This window comes from Dermacentor variabilis, chromosome 1 (assembly GCF_050947875.1).
Source record: "Dermacentor variabilis isolate Ectoservices chromosome 1, ASM5094787v1, whole genome shotgun sequence".
NCBI classification, from domain to species: domain Eukaryota; kingdom Metazoa; phylum Arthropoda; class Arachnida; order Ixodida; family Ixodidae; genus Dermacentor; species Dermacentor variabilis.
The window spans coordinates 111415484-111442971 of NC_134568.1; the positions used below are offsets into that span (position 1 = coordinate 111415484).

Sequence of the window (27488 nt, forward strand, 5' to 3'; positions counted from 1 at the left end):
CGTGCAATTCCACTCGAAGGAGAGGTAGCAGACGTAAGCGCGTGCCGTCCGTACCATGAACAAACTTTTGGAAGAGTGGGCGCTTCATCAAAAATATCAACAATGCACACTGGTCCAATACCCAGCAAGACCTGGGCAGCGACCATTATATCCTTGCTCTCTCTTTACCCCAACTCGCTGCCGCCCCTGCCCCCACTAAAGAATTCACCATTACCGACTGGGACGTTTTTCGAAAAATACGCATAGGTTCTACCTCAGCAGAAGGCATTACCGACATTAACACCTGGATGCAAGCGCTACGCACTAATGTTCAAACGGCCACTCGGGTGGTAACTACAGATGCCTCAGTTGAACGCATGGATAGCCGCCTCACCCATCTTCTGGAGGCTAAAGCCTCTATCCTAGCTCGATGGAAGGGGCAGCGCCTAAACCGTCGCCTCAGAACTAAGATCTCCAAACTGAACACAGCCATCGAGGAGCATTGTAAAACCCTCAGCCGGCAACAATGGACTGAGCTGTGTAACACGGTGGATGGACAACTTCATCGCCCTTCCTCGTGGAAACTCCTCAAACATCTGCTCGATAATACCACCACCCGCACCACCCAACAGGATCGGCTGCAGAAGCTCCTTTATACGGAGACCCTTAAGCGAGGTCCACAACAGGTGCTTGACTACCTCTGCACCAGATATATCTCCAGGGGACAAGTCATTCCACACAGCAATTACATCGGTAGCCCCAACCCTACACTAGACGCCGATTTCAGCGTATCTGAAATACATGCCGCTCTACGCAAGCTTAACGGTCGTTCTGCTCCAGGGCCAGACGGGGTCACTAACAAAAGCCTTCGCAATCTCGATGACGAGTCCGTGTCCCATCTGACGGACTACATCAACGATTGCTGGCGCAGTGGTGCCCTTCCAGCCGCCTGGAAGACTGCCAACGTTATCCTAATCCCAAAGCCTGGCAAACCATCTAGCCTCAATAACTTAAGGCCCATCTCTCTCACTTCATGCGTAGGCAAGGTGATGGAACACGCCTTCTTAGCGCGCATCAACAGTCACCTCGAGGACAACTCTCTCTATCCCCACACCATCATTGGATTTCGCCCTCACCTTTCTACTCAAGACGCTATGTTGCAGCTCAAACATCAAGTGCTAAACGATCGTTCCCGTAACATGAAAGCCATCCTCGGACTCGACCTCACTCAAGCCTTTGACAACATTTCCCATGCAGCTATCCTTGACCAGGTCTCAAACCTCCACCTGGGAGAGCGAGCCTACAATTACATCCGTGACTTTCTCTCCAATCACACGGCTACCCTATCGGCCGGGGATTTACGATCAGACCAGCTTCCCCTTGGCAGCAAAGGCACCCCGCAAGGTTCAGTTATCTCTCCCATGCTCTTTAACTTAGTCATGATTGGCCTTGCCAAGCACCTACAGCAAGTCGACAATATCAACCATACCATCTACGCCGACGACATCACCATCTGGTCGTACCGAGGCAGTGATGGTCAAGTGGAATCAGCCCAATCTCCAAGGGACCGGACTGCGCTGTTCGCCGACTAAATCGGAGCTTCTGTTATACAAGCCCATTCAGCGGGGTCGCCCTCCCAAACACCAATCTGATCACCGACCCTGTGACGCCATCACCCTACGCCTTCAAGATGGCAGTCCTATCCCACACGTCCCTAGTATCCGGGTTCTCGGTCTCACCATCTCTACCAACGGCTCCAACGCCTTGGCTCTCAACAAGATCTGTGCCCAATCGCAAAACACCCTACGACTTCTTAAACGTATATCTAACCGACGAGGAGGACTCAAAGAAGAAAGCCTTCTCCGACTCGTCCAATCCTTTGTCATATGCCACATTACGTACGTTGCTGCGTACCTCAACTGGTACCGGGCTGAGCAAAACAAGCTCGACACCCTCATACGAGGGGTCTACAAGCAAGCACTTGGGCTCCCGCATTGCACCAGCACTGAACTCTTCAACCAACTGGGAGTTCACAACAACCTTTCCGAACTCATTGAAGCCCAACAATGCTCTCAGCTTGAACGGCTCACCCTTACTGAAACGGGGCGCGTTATTCTGTCCACGCTTGGCTTCACCTACCATCAGCAACAGGGCCCCAACAACCGATCCCGACCGACATCCGTAGCTGGATCTACATAGACCCTATACCTAGAAATATGCACCCTGAATATAACAGGGCCCGGCGCCAAGCTCGGGCCGGAGCTTTCATAAAAGCCCTTGCCCACGTACCTGGCGTCACATTTGTTGATGCAGCCCAATACTCCCATGGCACACGATTTGTGGCCGTCGCCACACGCGATGGAGCCCTACACCACGCCTGCAGCGTCACTACCCCCACTTCCGAGACGGCTGAAGAAGTGGCCATCGCCCTGGCCACTTTAGATCCCACCTGTCACACCATAGTGTGTGACTCTCGCTCAGCCGTTACTAACTTCAGCAAAGGCCGTATTTCTCCCCAAGCTCTTCGCATCCTCTGCCAGGCACCACACTCTAAAGACAGCATAATCTCCCTAACATGGATCCCGGCCCATGCGGGCCCTGTCCACCCACAGCTCCCCAATCTCAACGAGGTCACCCACTCCATTGCGCGAGGTCTAGTCAACCGCGCCGGAGTCACTGGAGATGAGTTGGACACCAGGGACAGTCTGACAACTTATAACGATCTCGTTAAGGCCTTTCACCTCAGTCGCCGAACCTTCCCCCCGCCTCACCCAAAGTTCAGCCGGGCGCAGGCTACCACCCTGCGTCTACTACAAACAAACACGTACCCTTCACCCGCCCGCCTCCACCTTATATTTCCGGACGTCTACACTACCCCCAACTGCCGGTGCTGTGGAATTCACCCGGCTACGCTTCCGCATATGCTATGGGAGTGCCCAGCACAGTACACCCAGACTAACACCACGACTCTCTCGTCGAGGTTGCATGAGGCTCTGCGGAGCTCCGCCCTCGACGACCAAACCTGGGCGACCCAGCACGCCCGCGAGGCGGCGGCGAGGCAAGCCCTCGACGTCCCTTCGTGGGAGGCTTAGGCCCGGCCATCATAAAGTGCTGGTTCTACAATAAAAGTTTATTCCTCCTCCTCTTTCCAAAGCAACACACGGACAGTTAGAAACGCCGTAGCGGAGGACTGCACATTAATTTCGACCATTTGGAGTTTCTCATACCGCAGCTGAATGACACGTACGTGAATTGTGAAAGCATTTTTGGTAAAAACAAAACAAAAGGTTATGCATGTATAAATCATATCAGATTTTTTGTAGGCACCTGTCGAAGTATTTCGCAACGAATAATTTTTTTTTCCATTCTTTGCTCTTTGTCATTGACTCGCACTAGTGTTCCTGCATATGCTCCCGCAGGGAGCAAAGTTGCGCATAACTTTTCCGGCGTCGCTCGCACCGCTATTCGCCGAGCTATATCCCGTGGTACGAAAATGACGTCAAATTATCAATTGCGCCGCTGCGAAGCCAACTTCACGGGTATGGCGCCGGCTCGTTTCTGTCAGTGCCATCGAAATTGCAATCAGCGGACCGTCAAGCGTGCGTTGCACCGATCGGCTCCGGGTTGCAGGTACGGTGTTCGACGATATTAAATTGATAACGTTGATGAAGTGGTAAGAAACACATCCTTTTGAAGCTTGTGTTCCAGTATGACGGGGTGCAGCGTACCAAACTGCACAAATCGCACGGAAGGTGGCGAAACTTTTTAGGCGGTGCCGTGCGGACGGACGAGACCGGCCAGCTCCGCAAGGGACCAGGATATGCGAGGGGCGTTCGCCTTGTTTACACAGGTGAGTTCGGCCTGTTTACACTAAAGCAGCATTTATATCGAGTAACACTCCTGTACACGCTGAAATGCGTACGTCTGGCATGAGAGGTTGTTCACTTGTGCAGTTTTCGGAGTATATGTGCAGCGCGACACAGACGCGGGACAAAGAATGGACGACACGTCTGTGTCGCGCTGCACATATACGCCAACATTGTTAACTTACCAACTAGCCCAATTCGCTGTGCAGCTTTTACGATTGTTCTGACTATACGACTCTATAATAGTATTCTCAAAACAGAGTAAATACTAGCAGATACGATTTTCCCGCTGCATCTTGGCTTTTCTCTACTGTTTTTTTTTTTGTCGGCGTTCTCATTTTTCATGTAAGGTCGATTAATGTACTCGTGTTCATTGTTTTGTAGTATGCGAAGACATCGTGCGCTCCCGCTGATGAGACACCTGTGACAGCTTCAGCATTTACCACCCGCAATATGTTGCTTGTTCGATCAGCCTTAGCCGACGTGAGGAATGTGAAATTATTTTTGTACGTTTAATAAGTGCTGTGCTATAGTAAATTAACCTGAGTAGTATGAAGAGATAAAGAAAAATGTGTTGTCATATTACAGTCTCCAATGTGTGCATAATTACTTTGCAAGTTTACCATCTTATGTGATTATAGTGCAATAAAAGTAAGCTGTTGTTACTCTTAATAACTTGTTACCTTTCCAGTGGCTTTGAATTCTGCCCCCAAAGGCTTCAAGAACCAGCACTCACCCCCTGCTGCCACCAGCCAGTGCTCATCCATTCTCTTGTACGAAATAAATTTGATCTAGAAGCTCGTGCACCTTGAATCTTTTTCTACTCACAAATTTACTGCTGCGAAGCAGCTGTTAAGTTTGCGGTATGAATCGTAAAATTAAGCTCTGCATAAAATGTGCGTATGTGAACATTTGAAATTCGTTTAAATATACGTGTCTGTGCCGCATATATCGAAAACGTGCAGCAGCTGACGGTCATGGTTGACGGTCATAGTTAACGGTCACTGACATAACTGCAGGCAAGATAGTTCTCTTGGCCACGATCATTATTCGTCTGGTTTCGGCAGGCAAAATGTGCTCACATTATTGTCCACCACAGATGTGCGAAGTTTTCTTTAAACATCCTTTAAAAAATTTCTTGCCTTCCGGCCTCCGCGAGACAACTTCATATGCACGCTGAAAAACATTGTACCGCTTTTTATTGCAAGGTAATGCGCGTTTACACGCGAATTTTGAGCTGTTCGAGTCACGGGCGCAGTCAGGATTTTATTTCGAGGGATCGAGTGAGCTTCTGTATGTACGTTCGTTGCGTGTGTTTGTTTATGTGCGTGTATATTATGTACATACAAACTAAAAATGTCGGGGGTTTGGCACCCTTCCGGCTGCGCCAATCGTTCGAGAGTAGCCTGTATTAAAAAGTGTCACCTTTCTCACCGCTTGCGAACAGTTGGCGCATGTAGCTCGCGACCAGCAGAGAAGAAAGCAAATGGAACACCGCGCTGCATTTGCCTCCTGCGCGCTCGAGGAGTTGCTTCACTGCAGAGCAGGAGCATAACGGCGGACCTATGCGCAACTCTGCTCCCCGCGGGAGCGTATACAGGGACGCTAACTCGCACGAAGCCGGCGCGCCCCGGCTATCGCCAGGATCGCTCCCTCGGCGAGACGGATGATTAACAAAAAACGTGGACAGAATCACAGGAAGAGAATCGTTACAAATTACGCAGTTTGAATTAGATATCGGCTGGTCACGCACATTTGTCATGGCACAAAGCTAATGTACATACGTTCGCGGTTTCTGTCCGGCATGCGGAATAAATGACTGGCCCCGTGTCGTACCCCCGGCGTGTACTATCGTGGGCAATTGAAATGCGAGCCAATTAGGTATAACCACAATGCATTGCTTTCGCCAATTCCTGTAATGTCACCTAATTTAAGCTCGTACGCCGAGTGTGAGGCGATTGGATGAGAAGCGTTGCAAAATCACTTATAGAACACTGGTGAAGTGCTCTGTCTTGTAAATTATTGTTCGCTATTTATCTGTCTATGATGGCACGTATCATTTTGCACCATTCAAGATGTCAGTTATTCAGGAATACAGAAGAGGAGCAGAAGGGAGAGCGTGAAATGCGAATATTTTGGACAGGAAAGGCTAGCTTTGTCCGTACAGTTTTGATATTGAGATACACGGCAACAGCCACAAAAAAGCAAGATTACACAACCTCCCTCCAAAAAATAAGCCGATATTCTTTTTTAATGTAATAGTGTGTTTTTCTTCAAGGAAGCCATTTCTTTATTTATTTAACTTTATTTGTTTGAAAAAATTCGGGCAGAGCTATCTCACAATGACTGTCGACGGTAATGCAATTAGCATTCAATAAATATAGCGACATAACTGCCGCCGTCACAGCCAGTTATGTATGAGGCGCGTACTGCAGCGAGACTCCTCATTTCGCGCTTCCCAAAGAACAATCGGCGCCATCTAGCGGCACTGCTGCGAAGCCTGCGCGAAGCCTCCGTTGACGAGAAATACTGGTCCAGATAATATTCAAAACGCCTTCTTAAAGGGATACGATGAGCCCGTAAGAAGATTTCTTCAGCTCATATATTTAAAATCGCTTCGCGGAGGTCGCCTCCCAGCTGAATGGGAAATTCCAAAAGCCATTCCTTTGCACAAGTCAGGTGACAATTGTTCCCATGCTAACTACATGCCCATCTCACTTACATGTACCTCTCGTAAAATACTTGAAGATATTATCCTAAAATATCTAACAGAATACGTCGAATCTAACAACATATTACACTCTAATCAGCGTGGTTTTCATTGTGCCCTATCGACTGTGACCCAATTAGTAGGAAACACTACATGACTTTGCCAGAGACATTAATACCAACTACAAATTGGTGCAATATTTATGGATTTTTCCAATGCCTTCGATTGCGTTTATCACCTTAATCTTATCTATAAATTAAGATACCCAATAGGAGATGGTCCGCTCACGCGTTGGATTGAAGATTTCTCAGACTGTTACCGGTATGTACAGCATAATGACTATGTTTCAGACACCGTTCCCGTTTTATCTGGCGTACCGCAAGGTTTTGTTCTGGCCCCACTGCTCTTCTTGTTGTACATAAATGATATAATTAAGCACATTAACGTAAACGTTCGACCATTTGTATATGACTGTGCACTGTACTACACAATTAAAACCCGTGATGACCAAATAAAACTTTAAAATTCTTTGAACGTAGTAGCTCAGTGGTACACAGATTTGCAAATAGTAGTAAACGCGGAGAAAACCCTTTATATGAACAAACCCTCTTTTTTCCTTACAGCATTAAAGTATCATACTACGCATTGTTTCAAAGTATAAATAGTTCGGTGTCATGATAAGCTGTGACTTTAGCTGGAACGCGCATGTACAAGAAATATATAAAAAAGCATTGAATAAATTCTTCTTAAACGTTCGCTTACCATTTCTACGTATGAAACACGACTTCTCACTTACGCCAGTCTCGTCCGACCAATATTAGAATGTGCCAGTGTTGGTTGGTTTCCGCGCACTAAAAACAATATTATTACACTTTAAACAGTACGAAGGAAGGCTGTGCGGTGTATTTTCGATTGTTAGAGGCGTAAGGATTCCCCAACCGAACTGCTACAACTCGCTGGCATCGCAACATTGTCCAGCCGAGCCGAAATCAACAGGTTAAGCTTTTTGTATTTATTGTTACACGATAGTTCCAAGCTAAATCGCAAGTCATTCATTAAGTGCAACTCTTCCAGACAAACACGCCACAAACATAAATTCACCCTACAAGAATTTCAATGTACTAACAACGTATTTCGCTTCTCCTTTTTCTCACAAGCAGTTAGAGAATGGAATTCCTTGGATGAACTTATTGCTGTCCAGTGCACGCCAGAATTGTTTACTGAACTCGCGAAAGAAGCCATTTGCCACAGGCATATATCGTGTTACTTACTGTGTTTTTTATCGTTCTTGTTGTAGTTTGCTTGTTCGAATTAAGAGATTGTGTGAAAATTGTTCTATTTTGTATTGGCTGAATTTTTTTCCTATTGTGAGTGCATTGTGTGGTTAGCACCATACTATTGTACATTTTATTTATGTATTCACTCCTACCCCTGTAACAATCCCAGTAATCCCAGTGAGGAAATGACAGTATTTCGAAAAAAAAAACATAATGAATGAAAATGCATGACGCGCCGGTGCATGCATGCGAATGCTGAGAAACACGTCATGCTGCAACCGGGCTCCCCTCTCGCGCTTCTTTTTGGACACGCTGCGCCATCTAGTGACGCTACCGAGAAGTCCGCGCCTGGCCTCCGAGACGAGAAGCGTAGCGCGCCGTTGCGTGCGAACGCTGAGAATTGTTCCCTCGCTCGACGCACACCCAGTGTCACATACACAGTGACCCAAGTTGGCGAGAGGCACATTGAAAAGCGGCTCATACCCAGTGCATTCGTGGCGCAGCTCGCTGAAGCGTTGGCGTGAAAGACGTTGATTGAAAAGTGGCACAAACCCAGTGCGTAGCGTACATCGTCTTTCTCGTCGTACACTGCGTATATCGTTTATCTTGTCCCTGTTCATTTACGCCATTCCCCCTTGAGTATGGATTACGAACACGCCCTACACATCTGTATGGCTAAAAGTGTGGGAGCATGTTCCTTCACCAAGTCACACAATTAAGAGAAAGAGAAAGAAAAACAGGTGACGGTAGTTATATGAAAATAACAAGTATACTAGGAATCCGTCTTGAAGCGTAAACGAAAAAAACGCATTCAAAGGAAATTGCCAGATCTTGCAGAAGTAAGGAAATTAAACTACCAAAAAAAAACTTATTATAGTGGCATTGTCTACACATAGAGGTTTTAATACGTTAGGGTTAGGCTAGAAGAGACAAACTTCTGCGCCTGCGCAGGATCATTGCCCCATACACAATATTAATATATGACATAATGCATTTGCAGGCTCTTGCTTCAATAATTCCTGGTGTTATTTTCCAAAGTAAGTGGCATTCTAGTTTCTTTACTTTCGTAAGTACCTTCTACTTTTTTCGTTGGCCGCAGAGTGGGATGTGGCGCCTAAAATGACCGGACCATAATTAGTCACGCCTAATAGGTTCGCTAATTCAACTCTTGTAGCTGATGAGAACGTTCAGCATCGCTGAATTTATGCACGCGAATTACTTCAGCAAAAACGATATTTAACTATGCCTCATCCGTCTTTTTATTTGTTTACATTGTTATACAGGTTGTCCCAAATATTATGCACTAAGATTTAAAAATACGCAAAAGCCACGTAGCTGGACAGAAGCAAGATAATGTTGTTTGCCGTTGCTTGCAGATACTCAGATAAATTTTTTGCATACCGCCTAACTATATAAGTCTTAATTAATTATTCAACTTCTCAAATGCTATAATTAGATTAAAAGTGTTGCGAGGCAATTTGCAAATACACGCAAAGTGCCTCGAGCGGCCAGTCGCGTGTATTCACCGGCTTAATTCTTCCACGCACGGAAAAACACTTTTGTGTAGCACGTATTGAGCATGGGAAAGCTGTATCGGGAGTTGGTCATGTTTCTCTACAATTTTTCTCATTGACACTTTTCATATAATCATATTATTTTAGAACTAGATTAATTAATTAAGATTAATTATGCAATTAGGTGGAACCGAAAAAAATAATATGTGTATCTACAAGCGACGGCAAACAACATTAATTTGGTTCTCTCCAGCTACGTAGCATTTGCATATATTTTAAATCTTGGTGCATCATAGTTAGGACACCTTGTATAGGCACATTCCAGTAAAACAATACAGTTTGTTCGAAGACTGTCCTGCCAGCAGTTCTGTTTATCCCTGGAGAAGCAAATAGAGTAGACTCCTCTCCTCTGACTGGAGTTACGTTTGATCGGAGTTTTATTTAAAGAATCACAGGGAACTGTCGCGATTGAAGAAAAAAAATAAAACAACACAGAAACACTACCGATATTGCCCTGAGTGATATTGAATTTGCCTGTTGCGGCCCCGGGTCCGGATGGGATTACCACCGCAATGATAAAAAATTTTGTATAAGAAGTGTAGTGATGACCTATTAACTCTTGTTAACCTTTATATGAGAGGGCTTGGATACCATTTCAGTGGGAACTCGCTAAGGTAACACTGCTCAAAAATCAAGGTACCGGATATATACCCTGAAGAACATTTGGCCTATTTCGTTAAAGTCAAACCTTGTTAAGCTAATAGAAAAAATATTACATGCCCGAATCATGAAGTTTGTGAACACCAGATAACTTCTGAGACCTTTTCAAATTGGTTTTAGACCAGCCTGGTCCATCTGGTGTGCGCACGCAGACACAGATAGTCGAATTCATCTTGCACGGCACCGCAGGCAATGTGCTGCACTGGTCACGCTAGATGTCGTCGAAGCTTATGACAGTATCGAGCAATCAAAAGAGAGTTTTAGAATAGGGGCCCGAAACGTTTGGGGCCCCAAAGAAATACCTTCGTAGTTACTGTGCATGCGCGGGGTGCAAACTGCGTTTGTGTTTTGCGTCGGGCACGCTATTTCACTGATTTAGCGGGAGCCGCAAAAGCTGCCCGAAAAGCTTTGCGTCAGCAGACATAGCGGTACTCATCGAAGCGACGGCTCTAACCTAGCTGAAGTGACTAGCGCAGGAGTGGGCAGGGGACACAAAAGGGCGGCAAGGACAAGCGCAAAGCTTATGACAGTATCCAGCATTCAATAGAGAGTTTTAGAATAGGGGCCCCAAACGTTTGGGGCCCCAAAGAAATAGCTTTGAAGCTACTGCGCATGCGGTGAAATTGCGCTTGTCCTTGTCGCCCTTTTGTGCCCCGTGTCCACTCCTGCGCTAGCCACTTCAGCAAGGAATACCAACTAGCCAGGTCTCACACCGTGCTTGAATTCTAACCTAGCACCAAACTGGGCGTGATTAGTGGTAACACGTGAAGTTCCCAAGCTAGGAGAAGTGACTGCGGTTGTCGCTTTCTCTCAATAAACGTGTGTTATGAAGATCGATCTATTAGACACCGGTGATTCCGAATTCTATTGTCAATTTCTTGGCTAGTATACCTAACACGGCTTAACTTGGCTGGTGAAGGCATGTAAAGTTGGTTACTCAAAACTAAGCGCAACTAATTGCTTGGTGCTGATAGAATAACCTCTAAAATTTAATTAAACGCGGAGAAGCGAATGTCAACATTATACTTCTCACCATAAAATGGTATATATTATTTATTTATTTGTTTGTTTATTTATTATTTATTTATTTTTAATAGCTTTTCTTTGACACCGTAATGGAGCTGCAAGCTCACGACGCTATACGCAAACGCGAAGCCCAATTCTAAAACTCTTCACTCCTGCGTGCCTCAACGCTAACACCCGCAAAGCTCTTTGGGGCCCCTTATTCTAAAGCTCTCTAATATTGTTGGACAATATGAATGCCCTAGATCTTCCTGGGTACTTTGTAAGATAGACAGCCCAGTTCTTGAGGGGGAGAGGCTTCTTTTGTTTAAGGAATGGTATCGCCTCTAGAATGTTTAGACAGACGCGGGGTGAACCTCAAGGGCGGTTTCTTCTCCACTGTTTTTCAATATATTACTTAGTCGTATCCCTTGTCACCTTTCTGTTATCAGAATAAATTCATCCCCGAAGTTGAAGAAACGAATTGTCTTGAGCTTATTTATAATTGTAAACTCAATTGGCTACCGCATATTTGGTGTATTGCTGCGAAAGGAGGCCATCCTCTCGGAATATTACTACGGCTTAGCAATAATGGGTTAGGAATGTAAAAGGACACACTACTAATGATATACAGCATGTATGTCAGGTCAATATTAGAGTTCGGGTATGTTCTGTTCTCTGGAGGTGCCGCTTATAACATTCGTACTTTGTTCTCATAGAACGGTATGCGCCCGCCTTTGCCTTGGCTTCCCCAAATTCGTAGCGAACGCGGTACTGTACCTAGAAGCCCGCGTGCCTTCGTTAATGGCTAGGCTTCGACTAACAGTCCGAACCTTTCTGCAACTGCATGAACCACATTTTAGAAGACACCAGACAGTGTTTATTAGTCAGTCCACTTTATTTTTTAATGTCCATTGGCCCTGTTTACAGGTGGTTTCTGCGCAGGCACTACTGGAGTCCTTGAATGTTAAACTGTCTGAGATTCAATTCAATTCAATTCAATTTATTTGGACATACATAGGTGGTACAGGATGTCCACGAGGCGCGGCAAAAGGAGGCAACAATGCCTCCTGACAGGGTCTCTCTAGAAATTATTTTCGATATTATCTACCAAAATAATGCATAAATTTTGTCTTCACGAATTTTCAATGACTTACTGGATGATCACTTGAGTCATATTCGGACCAACGCTACAATAGCGATAGGTTCCCCACAGAGCAATGAAAAGGCAGGTGTATAAATTTTTTTCTCATTCGCTAGATTGGTCCTATTCAATTATACTTCCTATCTGTCTAGCAGAATTCTTAGTTGTAGTTTTACCACTGAGCAGACTGAACCTCTCTCGTTCAGCAATAGCTATATCACCGGTTCACTCTTTCTATGTTAATCGCTTACAGCGTGTAGCTACTAAAATATTTTGAGAGCATTATATCTATTGGCTCCGTCTCATTTGCGTTTCCTACGTTTAATCTGGGTGTCTGGGCACAAAGTTTGTCTTTGAGTTAGTGTACCGACTCATTAGCAAAGGCTTCCCTGGATGGCCCTTTAGTTTCTTCCTTTCCTCGAACCGCCTATATCACTGCCGCTAGCTTTAGGAGACTGGCAATGATGAAGGAGTTATATAAATCTAGCCTGGCCTACTATTCCCCTGAAGCCGTAAACTCTGTCCAAAATGCAAACTAGAGGTTACACTACCGAGGCCACGCTGCCGCATCCCGACACTAAATTTCTATACACACAAAGCTGGTTTGGCGGCATCTACTTTGTGTATACAGTGCGGGGAACAGGAAACAATTCAACACTTCCTCCTTGCATGCCGATGATTTTCCTCAGAAGAAGGGTGCTAGAGGTTCCTATTAACAAGCTTGATTCCAGCATGAACGTCACTGTCTTCCTTTCGTTTGGAGCTTCCACGTTAACGTGCAGCCACCAGAATGCTTGCCCATCGATGAAATGCTCTGTTCTTGACACCAATCGATTGCCTTCCTAAAATAGTAAATTATAACAATTATTTGCCTATTTTTTATTCACCTTAGTAAGATGACTGTAACAGTTTGAACATTGAACAGAATTCGTCTTCCCCTAGTATATTTTTTGCAAACCTTTTTCATCCATTTTTTCCAAACCTTGGCCTCTCCCCCGCGGTGTGTGTGTATGCCATTTATGGAGAGGAATAACTACAACAAAAACAACGACAACTACTGCTGTGAATACGAACGCAGTGAGTAAAACAGTACCATTTCTGCCGTTGTTATTAGACTTGCGTTTCGCGTCGCATTTCGCAGAATCTATGATTGGAAGCTTGTGAAGAAGTTCGAACGGCAAAGAACGGCAAAGGGGATAACCGAGGGGCCAGATTTTTATTAGTCATAATCATAAGAAGCCAACAAACACTGATACCAAGGACAACGTTGGGGAAATTACTTTTGCTTAATAAATGAAATAAAGAAACGATGAAATAATGGAAATGAAAGTGAATGAAGAAACAACTTGGCGCAGGTGGGGAACGGTCCCGAAGGTTGTGGGATCATTCCCCACCTCCGGCAAGTTGTTTTTTCATCCCCTTTCATTTCCATTATTTCGCCGTTTCTTTATTTCATTTATTAAGCAAAAGTAATTTCCCCAACCGTTGTCCTTGGTGTCAGTGTTTGTTGGCTTCTTATGACTATAACAACAATTGTGCGGTCTAGCGTCCAATTATTGCGCAGGGGGTTATGAGGGACGCCGTAGAGGAGGGCTCGGGATTAATTTTTGCCACCTGGGGTTCTTTAACGTGTACTGAAATCTAAGTACGAGACCGTTTTCGCATATCGCCCCCATCGAAAAGCTACCGCCGCGACCAGGAACCGTACCTCCTACGTCGTGCTCATCAGCAGCAGCAGCCACAGCCACTGAGCCACCGCGGGGAGTTAACGTAAAAAAAGCTGGAAATGGCTTCGCCGACATCTCGACTGGATCAATGAGCTAGTGAAACAAAAAGCTACAAAGCGACGACACGCGCGGAGGTGTCGTCGGAGCAAACTTATTTTGTCTGTCTCTTCCGTGAGCCGGCACACTTATGAATTCGTATCGTCTAGATTTGCCCAGAGGCCATAGCCAAGAAAATAAACATAAATTAAACACCTATCCTCCGATGTAAAAACAGACACCACACAGTGAACAGAGCTTGTGCGTGTCGCGTTCTCTATGCGGTGTCTGCGTTCGTACGATTACTGGTCGTGATTGTAGAGAACACACCGTTGTCCCATGCCACACGAGAGCGTTCACTCATGGCCCCAACGAGAGAGCTTCGATCGCTTTTCTTCGATGTCCGTTAGATGGAGCGCAGTACCCGAGGTCCGTTGAGCTGAGTTGCGTAGTACCACGACCTAACACCAGGGGGCCTGTGCAGGATGCCGCGGAGGTGGAGCGCTCAGCCGCCAATATTCGAACAACGCATCATATTGCAGTGAATGCGGAACATTCTTCTTTAAACGATGTGACGACGTGGTTAATCGAGAACGAAGGAAAATTCTAACCTCTCTAGATGGCTTTGCAGGAAGCTAGGACTAAACTCTAAGAAGAATTTATACTCTTTGGGGCTTATCTTTTTCCCCTACGATATTCGTCACCATGCATTCTCTTGTGTATTTTCTTTGTTTAACACTCGCGGCTCCCTAATTTCCTTTCAGGAACGCTATGTGATGCTGATAAGCGCATGCCGTTTGTGACCCGAAAGAACCCAGAGCTCATGTTAAAGAAAGGAAATGCGCGCAAGACATATTACGATTACTGTGGGGGGACAATACTAGCCACAAAGGGCGTAAATTTTGTCAGAGTTGTAAAAATATATTTTTTTTCATGAAGTGTGTCCAGTAGTCGAGCTGTCTATTTGTTGCGGACGAAGGAGAGAGACGAAACACGAGCGCTCGTGTTTCGTCTCTCTTCTTCGTCCGTGTCTTTTAGTGCGCGCTGTAAGTAATGACAATGCAGATATACCCACTCGCCCAGCTAGCTGCCGTACTATTTGTCGAGGGGCACGTAGATGCGGCAGCCACAGCACTGTGTGGTCATTCAGTCTTCAAGTTTTTGCCCTGTGGCCACGGTAGTCGGGAAGTGCTAGAAAGTGGAACTGTTCTCTACGGATGTACACAGATGCATTCGCTTTGTGGGGTAAGGTATAGTGGGGTATAGTGGGGTGGAGAGAACTGGGGAGTACGAGTTCGCACAGGGGCGCATTGTTGAGCACCAAGTAGTTTTTTTTGTCTTTGTAAGTACACTGTAGTTCCATGCGTATAGTATGTGTGTTTTATGTTATGTGCCCAAGGTAGATGAATTGAATGTATCTTTTAAGCTGTAAGCCGATAGTAGATGTATTGCTGCCGTATGAGGGCATCTAGGCACATTCAAGGGGTTTGTCACAGCTTCTCACTCGTAGGATTCCCAACCAGAGAGGAAGAAGCATGAAAAGGCAAGTAGATTAGCCAGATGCACGTCTTGTTTGCTACCCTGTACTGGAGAAAATAGATAAAGGGATAAAGATAGAGAAAAATTATGAGCCATTCCACTCTGTGAAGGTGGATGACGAGTGAAGCTGTTTAGCATACGACCGAGAGGTGACACAGAATTTTGAACATAGGTGCGCACTCATTTACCATGATTTTATACGCATTCGCGTGGACAACGGGACCGCCGACCCGAGGAGCCGGACGAAACTAGACACGCGTGACGTTTCGACGGAACCGCCACTACGGGAGAGCGGAAGGAACGGAATTGAGGTACGCAAGCGCTTGGAACGCCGACAAATAGAGGGCGGTGCGTACGTAGACACGGCCGACGCAGGTCAAAGTGTAGTATCTGTTCTAATCAACTTAATATCTGATACGGGTTGTATTTTGGACCCAATCCATTAAACTTAATTTTGCAAGTTGGAGGAGTACTTGAAGCCTGCTTCACCTTCGCCGCGGGTCGGCCTGGTATTTCACTATCTTCGGGATCGGCCCACGGTATTTGGTCTACGTACATCGATAAGCTGGACACTAGCCATATACAGCTTCGCTGTAAAAATGCAAGCAAGAGAGAGCAGCACTTGTGCGCACATTTTATGCACACAAAGTGTACAAACATTCGCAGAGACCTGTCGAGTTCAGGTATTGTAGCAACGCCCTCGCTGCTTTTTGCGGCAGGGACGAGCAAGGTCATGGTCCAAGGAGCCTGGCTTCTGAAAGCGGTTTTGAGGGCGGCCGGTTTAATGCTGTCCGAAGAGGGTGGCGTTGGACGTCATCACGGGAATAAAAACACAGGACGTGTTCAATACTTTCTTCGATCGCGCAGGAGTTGTCAAATAAATTATTCTGTATACGTTGCCCTCTGTACCGCGAAGACGGCTGCTGCAGTGAGCGAAAGACAGTGCACGGTGCGAAGGCACATCTTCGTTTTGCAGTTTGATGGCTGCTGAATGTATACCCCGTGGTTATTAATTTATAAATGGCGTCACTGAAACGCCCGACTTATCCCTCGTGGTGGTCAATAAATGTGAAATGTAATACTGGGTAGCAGAAACGAGAGCGTTCATCATCACCATCAGCCTACTTTATGTCCACTGCAGGACGAAGGCCTCTCCCTGCAATCTCCAATTACCCCTGTCCTGCGCCAACCGATTCCAACTAGCGCCTTCAAATTTCTTAATTTCATCACCCCACCTAGTCTTCTGCCGTCCTCTAACTGCGCTTCCCTTCTCTTGGTACCCATTCTGTAACTCTAATAGTTCACCGGTTATCTAATCTACGCATTACATGACCTGACCAGCTCCATTTTCTTTCTCTAAATGTCAATTAGAATATCGGCTATCCCCATTTGCTCTCTGATCCACACCGCTCTCTTTCTGTCTCCTTAACGTTACGCCTAACATCCTTCGTTCCATCGCTCTTTGCGCGGTCCTTAACCTGTTCTCAAGCTTCTTTGTCCGTCTCCAAGTTTCTGTCCCATATGTTAGCCCGGCAAAATGCACTGACTGTACACCTTCCTTTCAATGATAATGGTAAGCTTCCAGTCAGGATCTGGCAATGTCTGCCGAATGCGCTCCAACCCACTTTTATTCTTCTGTAAGTTTCCTTCTCATGATCAGGGTCCCCAGTGACCTAGGTAAACGTACTCCTGAAAGACTCTAGAGGCTGACTCGCGATCCTGAACTCTTGTTCCCTTACCCGGCTATTGATCATTATCTTTGTCTTCTGCATATTATTCTTCCCAACTCCACTACTTATACTCTCTCTGTTCAGGTCCCCAATCATTTGTTGCAACTCGTCCCCAGTGTTGCGGAACAGGACAATTTCATCTGCAAATCTAAGGTTGCTGAGATATTCGCTCTTGATCCTTACTCCTAATTCCCAATTGAATAGCTTGAATACTTCTTCCAAGCATACGGTTAATAACATCGGAGAGATTGTGTCTCCTTGTCTGACCCCTTTGTTTGTATATAGGTATCTTCCTACTGTCCTTGAGGATAATTAGGGTAGCTATGGAATCTCTGTAGATACTTTCCAAGATATTTACGTAAGCGTCGTGTACTCCTTGCTTACGTAATGCCTCTATGACTGCAGGTATCTCTACTGAATCAAATGCCTTTTCGTAACCTATGAAAGCCTTATAGAGAGGCTGATTGTACTCTGCGGATTTCTCGATTGAAGGTCTAACTATGCTGGAGAAAGTTGAAGCCCCAAGTCTCGTTAAACAGGAACGCTCTTCCTTGATCTTGATTTGGTATTATTTTGATGCAGACTAAGGAACTTAATGCACAGAGGTAAGGTGTCCCAAATACCTTACCAGGCGCCTCGTTCGCTCTCTGGATAGATGATGCTGGTTAGTGGCGCGCCTCTAAAAGTGTTCCCTCGGGTTCTAACGCTCTCGAAAACCCTGGGTTCTTCTGACTATAATTTGAGAAACACTCAGTAGTCGAAAATTGTTCGAACCGAACTGCGTTAAACGAAACAACACCGTCCGTTTTGGTTGGCTTTCTATTTTATGAATGCGCTCGAAGTGCCCTTAATCGAACCATACTTCTGAGTGAACGGGACTCAAAGGCATACAGGAGGCGTGTGCAAGGTTGTTTGAGTTAACTGCTTTTTAACGTTCGTGCGTGTTTTGATTCCTTCCTTTCTTTTATTTTTGTTTTTGGCAGTGCGACGCTTGAGCAGCTGTTGGCGAGATTCGCTTCCTCCATTTGAGCAATGTCTGGCTAGCTTTAACACTTCCGATGGTGGCACAACCGCGTTAGAACCGCGCGCTGTCATTTAACATATTTGCTAATGAATAGGTCATTAGCGTTTCTGAGAAAGGTGGTTCTACCGGAACGACGATGGAATAAAAAAATGTGAAACTCACAAGAGTAGCCTCTCCGTGAGTTTCCACTAGAGAGAGAAAAAAAGAAAAGCTGCGGCGTAAAGCGGGCATTTGGAGAACAGCGACTGAAACAATCGATGAAAATAGTTAAAGTGAGTTTGTGTTTTACAGCTGAAAAAAAGTTTGAATGTAGCAAAACATGCATTATATGTTTGTGTGTCATTCATTTACCCGGTCCAAAGTCATGCTGTTTCGTAATACGTGTGGCACATCTTATCTATGCTTGCTCTTTCTGTCGCTTGTACATATGGCACAAACTACGTATTATAGCTGCATGCAGGGCAACTGGAGGGAAAGTGCGATGGCGGCACCTGGTCTCTGCAGACGACGATGACGTGATCCTGGTGCTGCGATGCGGTGTCGAGTAGTAGGTCGTCTTTCGTGGGGCCAGGCCTCCTGTAGGCCGGGAAGAAATGCTTGTAGGTCTGCATGCAAAGGGGCTGCCGAGTGCCACCCCGGCCTTGCACGTCGGGAGTCAGGGTGCCGCTGTGAAGAAATCGGTAGTGCACGTGTAAACGGAAGACGATCACTGAAGAGCCCTGCACACCACAGCGTAGGTGCTGCTGCGTTGTGCAGCTGCGCCTATGGTGACGTCAACGCATCTTAGCGCAAGGCCTAGGACTTCGCAGCCGAGACGAAACGCTAGTAGGCCGATGCTTTCATTGCGAAGTGCGCAGTGGTGAAAACACGAAATCAGTGAGCTTGCTTGTAGATGCCGTCCCCTGCCCCCTCCAAACCTCTTTGAATAAGTGACCTCTAAAGCCATTAAGGTGACTTCACGGCCCCTGAGTTTCCAGTTCTAGTAAGGCATCGGCGAAACGCTGTCGCAACGCTTCCCATGAAGCGTGAAAAGTATGTTTACTGGCCAGGAATATAGTCACTCATATATGCAAGACCTATTCAGTGAAGCGCCCGCTAATAAGTTCGGTTGGGCTATTTGGCGACTGATAACAGTCACAGTGAAGACAAGGACGCGAGCACGAAAACGGTGGCACAACACGGAACCTTGTTACGTCTCCTTTCGTGACCTTATGGTTGTGCGTGATGCTAAGCTGTGTTTTTATGTTAATACTCATCTAAGTATCATTAGTACTATATTTATTAAAAAGAAGTCCATTCGACTCTAAGTGAGTGTAGTCCACGTTAGTCGTGTAAACGACTGGTCTTATTTTTTAGCACACGCATCACGGTGCTTGATTCGCCCTCCTCTTCCTTTGCAGCTCTCTACGAGTCCAGCAACCTTGAGGGCTCCTATTTCAGTTCGTGGATGTTCTCGGTGTAAATTTACTGCTCGTGACTTCACGTGCACCGGACAGAGTAGCTAGCGGGAGGAAGGAAGCCCAGAATAAGGTAATAATCTGGGCTGAAATCAAGCGGGCCTTTGGGTGCTTACCAGGTGTTTTGGTATTGCAATCTAAGGTATGTTCAACATAGTGGAAAGCTGGACTAGTTAGTATGGATCCATTGGTGTATGACCGCGCGACAGACGAAACAGAGAAGAGATATGTTGTAGCTAACGTATGCCATAACTAGGTTTTTTTTTTTTAACTGGATAGAGGAGCTTAGCAATTTCTTTTGTAGACTTTTGTCCACTTAGTGGCTAGAGATTGGTAAACTTATGAAACAATAAAAATACTAATTTCCGCCGCTTTCTGTCAAATATGTTTGTCCAGTGAAGTCGATGCGGCTGCGTTGTTTTGGTAGGGCGTTACGTAAGACTAGAACCAGTAGGGTCCTAGCGAACATAGATAAGAATATATGCAGGAGGCATTTTTGAGTAAGTATTGCGTTGGCGACACGTACAGACGGCCAAAAAGTTTACAGTCCACGAGCTCGACGACAAATGCGAATTTCTGCCCTGTTAAAACATGACGCTTCTAATTTATTAAATCAATATGTATGCCGCAGACTACTACAAGCTGAAACTTTGTATCCGAGGTTATGTACCCAGGTTTTATGTGAATGCTGTCTTTTTCTTTTTTTTCACAAATCATCTGTCCCGTAAATTGTTGTGGCCTACTGCACATAGCTCACGCAGTACTAGTGGGACCTTCACCTCTGGTTCAGTGAGACAAATAAAGTGCTATGATATGGGAACCCCTTCGCGAAGTCAAACAATAAACCCTTAATGACTTCTTTCAGCAAGCTCCAATTATGTTAGCAGTGACAGATGGTAATGAGTGGGAACTTTACACAGGGCTACGATGAAGGGCTACGGAGTCTGCGCTCAAGGGCCTAGGATAGATGCGCAAGCCTAAAAAAATGGCAGCTCAAGAAAGAGCGTGTGAGCCCCTTTAACGCCGTACCTAAAGAATACCGAGGTACCTTTGTAAAGACATTTCTCACATGAATATACGTGATGCTCTCTTCTGCCATCTGTCGGTGCCGCGGAAGTACAGAAGGCCCAGTACCGTGTGTCAGGACTTCGTATCTTCGCCTAATGCGCGGTTGATACTTGACTTGGTTCAAAACGTCCCGTTTCAGGCAACGCAACGTGGTGTTGTCGTTGCTCCCGGATAAGCCTGGAGTACACAGAGTGAACGCTGCTGCGGGAAGTCTCCAACTCGCGGCGAGCAACTCGAGCCCATTGCACTTGCAGATTTCCTCCTGTCGTCATGCCTTGATATCCTGCTCAACTGCTTGTTATCGCGGACAACTTGCAAGGCGAAGCGAACAGATGAACATAAATTCGTTTTTATACCGCCTAAATACGCACATCGCATGACGCCTGCTATCATGCTTTTTTAGTAAGTGTTTGAATGTAGTGTCCGTAATCGTGAACAAACGTGACGATGAGTGGTAAGCTGCAGCAGCTAGAAGTTCAGCCAAGTGGGACCAATAATTCTGCATACTTGAACGTACACACACACGTAGACGCATATATATATATATATATATATATATATATATATATATATATATATATATATATATATATATATATATATATATATTCAGTTACAACACTACTCGGCCAACAGGCAATCGCAAATTCTTTATTTCGCGCGCGAAGTTCATCGCGAAAGGTTACTCTATGTATTGCAGGCTTAAGAGGCGTTTGCTCTTTCGATGCCACGTGTGGTAAGGTGCGATATCGACCTGCGCATATGCGGCTGCACCCATGTCTCTATCGTTGACGACACGGATAATAAATGGGGCTTTCTCGTTGGCTGGGGTCAACGCGCGAGCTTCGAGACTTACGACAGTTTTTTTGGCTAAACGCCACGCGCAACATGAGTCGATGACCTGTTTACGAGGACTTTGTCCTTGCATAAGGGACACTTGAGCAAGTATGCGTAAAACAATGATCGACGACGAAGTGTGAACAACCCAGTTCGCGCAAAGGGCCATTACAATTGGCGTCGGATGAAATGTTTTGTTCAAAACTTGCGAAGACACATTGCAAAAGTGCTGCCAACGCCACTTTTTCAGCAGTCATCTCGGATGTCCACCGTATGTATTTGAAAATATTTTGTGGGGAACAGTGGCATACGCTTTTAAATCCCGTGAATAGCGATTTTGTGAACGTATAATGAAGCGTTATTTACGCCATCAATGTGTATAACAAGGCTTTCAGCAAAGGAGCTATTGCAATGATGCATATTAATTACGACACCATACTACATTATAACCGCTTTGCACGAGCAGATGCCACTATAACTTCTAGAACGTTTTGGCTAACTTCAAGAAAAGTACTACATCTAAAGTTTCGAGACATGCAACGTTTGTTATCAAAATATCTGACCTACCTGTCAATTTTTTTCTTAAACAGCACCGCGAATTCGATGAATCGGGCAGCGAACCTGCGAAAAACAATTTGCAGACATTAGAGACATCTGAAAAGAAAGCCAAAACAAAGCTCTTGTCAGAGAAAATGCGGCTGTCCGCTTTACGTGAATTGCTCATGCTGCTATATTGGTCCTTGGCCCGCGTTACTGCTGCCGTATTCGCATTTCTGCTTTTTTTTTTTTTTATGGGCAGAGTGGAGGCAACGCCGCATACAGACGTCAGCATCACTTCCGTATCAATAAAACGAGGCTACGAAATATATTTCAGCATTTTCAGTCATTTTGTGATAGTCATGCTGTCTTTTTGTCCGTATCTTCACCTTTTGTATATTTGAATGGAACTGTCAACTGTGTGAGTGGTAAACTATCCGTAGGGCAATTTTTTTTTTGTACGCTTGCTGTGCTTAATATGGTTTGCTAACAGGGCTCCAGCTTTAGTCACAGCATCATTATTTGTACTACACGAAACTTTCATTGGTGTAGCTCGTGCTTGCTCTTAATTTTGTGCTACTTCATATTGTACATCATGTAACACGTATCCTCCACGGTAGTTGCTGCGCAGCTGAACTCGAGGTCGTAGGTTCGATCCCGGCCGTGAAGGCCGCATTCCGGTGGAGGCGTAATGCAAGAATGCTCGTGTATCATGCATCGGGCGTACGATAAATATCCCCAGATGGTTAAATTTCATTGGGAGCACCTCCGCTACAGCGTGCTTCATAATCAGATGGTAGATTTTTGCACGTAGAACTCTAGAATTGGTTAATTTAACGTAACACATGATTGCAATGATATGTCACCCATGTCACTCAATCAATCAATCAATCAATCAATCAATCAATCAATCAATCAATCAATCAATCAATCAGCACAACCTATTACCTGGCCTGGTCCGCGGAAGTGGCGAAACACTGCTTTGGGAGGAGGTAGAAAGGCGACGAGTTTACAGGAAGCGGCTGACTGTTGTTCAGGTACATGTCGTCCAGCCACAGCTCGGTCACCTGCATCAGAAAAGTGGCACAGGGGATTAGGCTTGACGTTGGACGGGGATGCACGAGACATTCTCATCGTACACTGGACGCCGTGCACTTAGGTCTGGCTGAATCGAAAGCATTCTAGCTGCTACCCTGTGCCTAAAGCACAATATTACTGCCGTTGCGTAGTAAAATAACTGCTACACAGAAAGCAATCATGTAGGCATGTTGAGCATTCGATGAGCGCAAAAGCTTGGTGGAGGGTCACAGTGCGCAACTGCAATGAAACCGTCGCATTGGCGCCTATGGATCAAAAGTAGAATGGTCTGCACGGGAGAAAAAAAAAGCCATACTTTCGCTCGAAAGTTGAAGCATTGATAGCGATAGCAAAGTATCACACAGATACACGAAGTAACATTCGTAGTTTTATCGGCCGTATAAATTGCACTGAACACTCGCTCACTAATTAAATTAATAAGCATGGTGTCAGGCGCTGTACTGGCAAACGAGTAGAGATCTTACTCGATGACCACGAGCACTTTCTGTTCATCACAACCTTGTCTTGATGAAGAGGGCCGCAAGCAGGGAGCGAGAGCTTCTTGCTGCCTCACGTTTCAACGCGTCACAGAAATTTGAGAGTACGCGACTTCCAACATCAGGCACGCAGGAAAGCAGCGCGCATAGAACCACCAGCCATCTCGGCTCGCCCTCATCTTTGCACACATCAAACGCACTATATATACACACGACGAGTTATGTATGGGGCATGTACTGCCGTGGGATTCCTCTTTCACGTTCCTATAAGAACACTTCTCGCCATCTCCGGGCTCATCTCGTGCTTCTTTCTAAACACGCTGCGCTACCTAGTGGCACTGCCGAGAAGTCCGCGCGTGTCCTCAGAGACGAGAAGCGTGGGGCGCCGGTGCCTGCGAACGCTGAGAACTGTTTCCTCGCTTGCCACACACCCAGTGGCACATACTCAGTGGCCAAAGTTGGCGAGCGAGGTTCATTACACAGCGGCACATACCCAGGGAATTCATGGCGCAGCTCGATTAAGCATTAGCATGAAAGACATTCATTGAAAATCGGCACATACTCAGAGAATTTGTAGCGAAGCCTGAAAAATCGTCGGGTTGCTGTCCATGAGGAACCCTTCTGACGTGGGTTAATTCGGCCAGCATCGGATAAATTTAAAGGATATTTTTCGTCGTTGTAGAGCCGCACATTCCCATTCCCACATACCTAGTTACCCAAGCTGGCGTCAAAGACGTTCCTTGAAAAGTGGCACACGCCTACTGGCACATACCCAGTGATCCAAATTGACATCAAAGAGGTTCAATGAATTCCAGGACAGATCGAATGAAACATACCCAGTGCTCCAAGTCGTCGTCAAGCAGTTCCTTCGAACAGCAGTACCTATCCAGTCCCGCATCAATAGTGACACATGGCATGAAAGAGGTTCGTTGAAGAGCGGCACATATGTATACATTGCGACATGCTCAGTGACTCATGTTGGCCAATTGTTGGTTTCGAACCCAGTTCCCTCAGCATAGCAGCTCGATGAGCTACCCACTCGACCACCGACTACCCAGTGACCCAGGCAGGCGGGAAAACGGTTACATACAAACCTAATAGATTGATATTTGCCCGCCAGAAAGTGCGTTGAGTACCCTAAGAATGCTAACGCATTAAAACAAATCGCGTGGCAGTATAATGTTTACGAGCCCTTGCAAAATATATGCGACATCGCTTTGCCAAATTTTATTCAGTAAACATCCATTTTGCCACACGCAAAGTAAGGGGAAGCGGACCAATCGGAGACGCCAGCACCACTCTCCTAACCCAGTAAATCTATACTGTCCCTGCGCTAGCTCGGTCCCACCGAAGCCCTCTCTTCTTCTGCGCGCTCCTCGCCTGTCTTCAGCCAAGTAAACACGAAAAACATGTCGTGGTAGGTAATGCTATTGCCTTGGGAACGAAAGTGACCTCGTATAAACGAGGAGAGCGTTTGATTGGGCTGTGGTAACAACCTTTCAGATCACCGCCAGTGCTTGCATTGGCGGCTAATTAATTTTTACGTAAGGATGTAATGATAAAGTTACAATGTGTTAACTTTACGTTACAGCTCCACAAACAGCATTTTCTAGCTCCACCTTCTGGTGGGAGAATGGCAATCTAAATAATGAGCAAACATTGTGTGCCGCTGCAACAGATATAGCTTTCCGCATGACATGGGCCTAATGCGTTCCCGACAGAGCGACAGCAGTAGCATCAACTTCGTCATATGAAAACACTCTTCGTCCTTCTACCACGCACCTTTGTTTACGTTTCATCGACCCTTGCGAGTACAACGCCATCGCTGCCACTCGACGTTACATATCCGAGGTGGCGGTGTTGATTTTCAAGCTAAACACAAATCTCGCACGTGCTCTTTGCCAGAGCTCTAATGGGACAAATTGAGACACACACAAAAACAACAGAAAAGGAATACAGACGGCCCGCATTTACTTATACATGGGTATACTACGTATATATACACTGGCAGCACGCTGTATACTCGTTACACTCAGTCAATGTGAGCGGTCTCCGAAAAAGGATTCATTATATATCTCTCTCGACAGCATCTACAGAATTAGAACTGTGCTATATGACGGCAATATTGCCCAGGAAAGCGAAGGCGAATACTCCTTAGCGCAAGTAAAAATAACGCTGTAATCAGTTTTTTTGCATGGTCGTTTGTGCTAGGGAAACTGAGCCTGTAATCAAGGTGCTGGCTCGATGGCTGGGATTTTCTGCTGCTGACTGCAATGCCACAAGTGTTCGAATGTGGCTGCAGTGCTGCAGCTGTGATAGTCTTGCGCGGGCGGTATGCGGCAACTTCCACGAACTGTGATTTTAACGCGCATTGATGAAATCCAGTCATTGCAGTCGATAATCAACTTCCCCAGTCTTCAACTAAGGAAGACTTAAAGCGCAATTCTTTCCGCCAAATAAAACTGTTGCAGAAAGCCCGTTTCTTTCATTACGCAATCAATATATTGTTACGGAACGATTAAAGAAGAAAGAGGAAGAAGATCGCAGGACGCTGTCTGCTGCGTGTTGTTGGTGGTCAACCATCTTAACTACTCTGGTTAATTCGGTATATATATATATATATATATATATATTGTGTGTACACTCTTTCTCTACTCCCAACATCCCCGGAACAATATATATATATATATATATATATATATATATATATATATATATATATATATATATATATATATATATATATAGCTCCTGCCACGTCAGCGCCCGATTTCAAGATGCCGTTTCGTCTGCGAAGCAGCTCCTTCCTGCTGCTGCCGGCAGGCGGTGACACAAGTCTGTGCCAGGGCCGGCTTTTCAGACACCATTTTTCCTATAGATGAAAACAGTTTGTCATTTTTTGTCGTAAAAAACAGGCGACTAATCATGCCAAGTGTTATACTAAACAACGAAGCCGAGAACAAATGCGATTGCTTTGCAAAACTTATATATATATATATATATATATATATATATATATATATATATATATATATATATATATATATATATATATATATATATATATATATATATATATATATATATATATATATATATATATATATGTGTGTGTGTGTGTGTGTGTGTGTGTGTGTTAGTGAAATGATCATGAAATACGCATCAAATGGTTTCATTTTATATGTTATATATTTCATATTAGATAACTTATCGGGATAAGTCAGCCAAATTCGTCACCAGAAAGTGTTCACGGTTCTATAGCGTGACTTATATCAAAACCTCATTGAAAGCGCCCGCACTCTACAAGCGAAGGCTCGTCGCGCTACTCTCCCAGTTCCACGGGTTCTGTAACAACCATTCGTCGGGCTCAGCAACCCGTATCATACTGGTCCATCTCTCTTTACCACTCTTAGATCACGCAATTAACGTACACTCCATGTTCGACCACACTGACTTACTTCGTAATTCATCACTGTTTCTTACAACTTAAAATTACAACAAATTGCCGAAATACGTTGTAACCATGCACAGGCATGATTCCATTGTTAACAAATTGAAGCTCCTGTTGAACGTGGAGTTTAATTTTTTTATATATATTTCTGCCACTTGGGCTGATTATTCTAATGCATTGCATACACGTTGAATTTCTCTGTATGTCATTGTGTTCGAACTTGTTTGTGCGTCTTATTACTCATAATTACGTTGTGAGCGTAAACGCTTTGGATTTTCGTATTGTGGTTCCCACCT

General features: G+C 45.3%; 1 protein-coding gene and 1 non-coding gene across 2 annotated transcripts in view; one reads left to right on the forward strand and one right to left on the reverse strand.

The window, feature by feature from the left end:
- Positions 1–27488, reverse strand: part of VAChT (Vesicular acetylcholine transporter) — a 278473-nt gene that overhangs the window by 47776 nt on the left and 203209 nt on the right. The window contains exons 4-6 of the mRNA XM_075692972.1: positions 23116–23234; positions 22198–22251; positions 18760–18934 (exon numbers count right to left, since the gene is read on the reverse strand). Of these exons, the coding sequence (XP_075549087.1) occupies positions 18760–18934; positions 22198–22251; positions 23116–23234 (348 nt within the window). The remainder of the gene's footprint in view (positions 1–18759; positions 18935–22197; positions 22252–23115; positions 23235–27488) is intronic.
- Positions 15875–16057, forward strand: LOC142568383 (U2 spliceosomal RNA). The gene has a single exon (XR_012825428.1). It is a non-coding gene; the product is annotated as a U2 spliceosomal RNA (small nuclear RNA).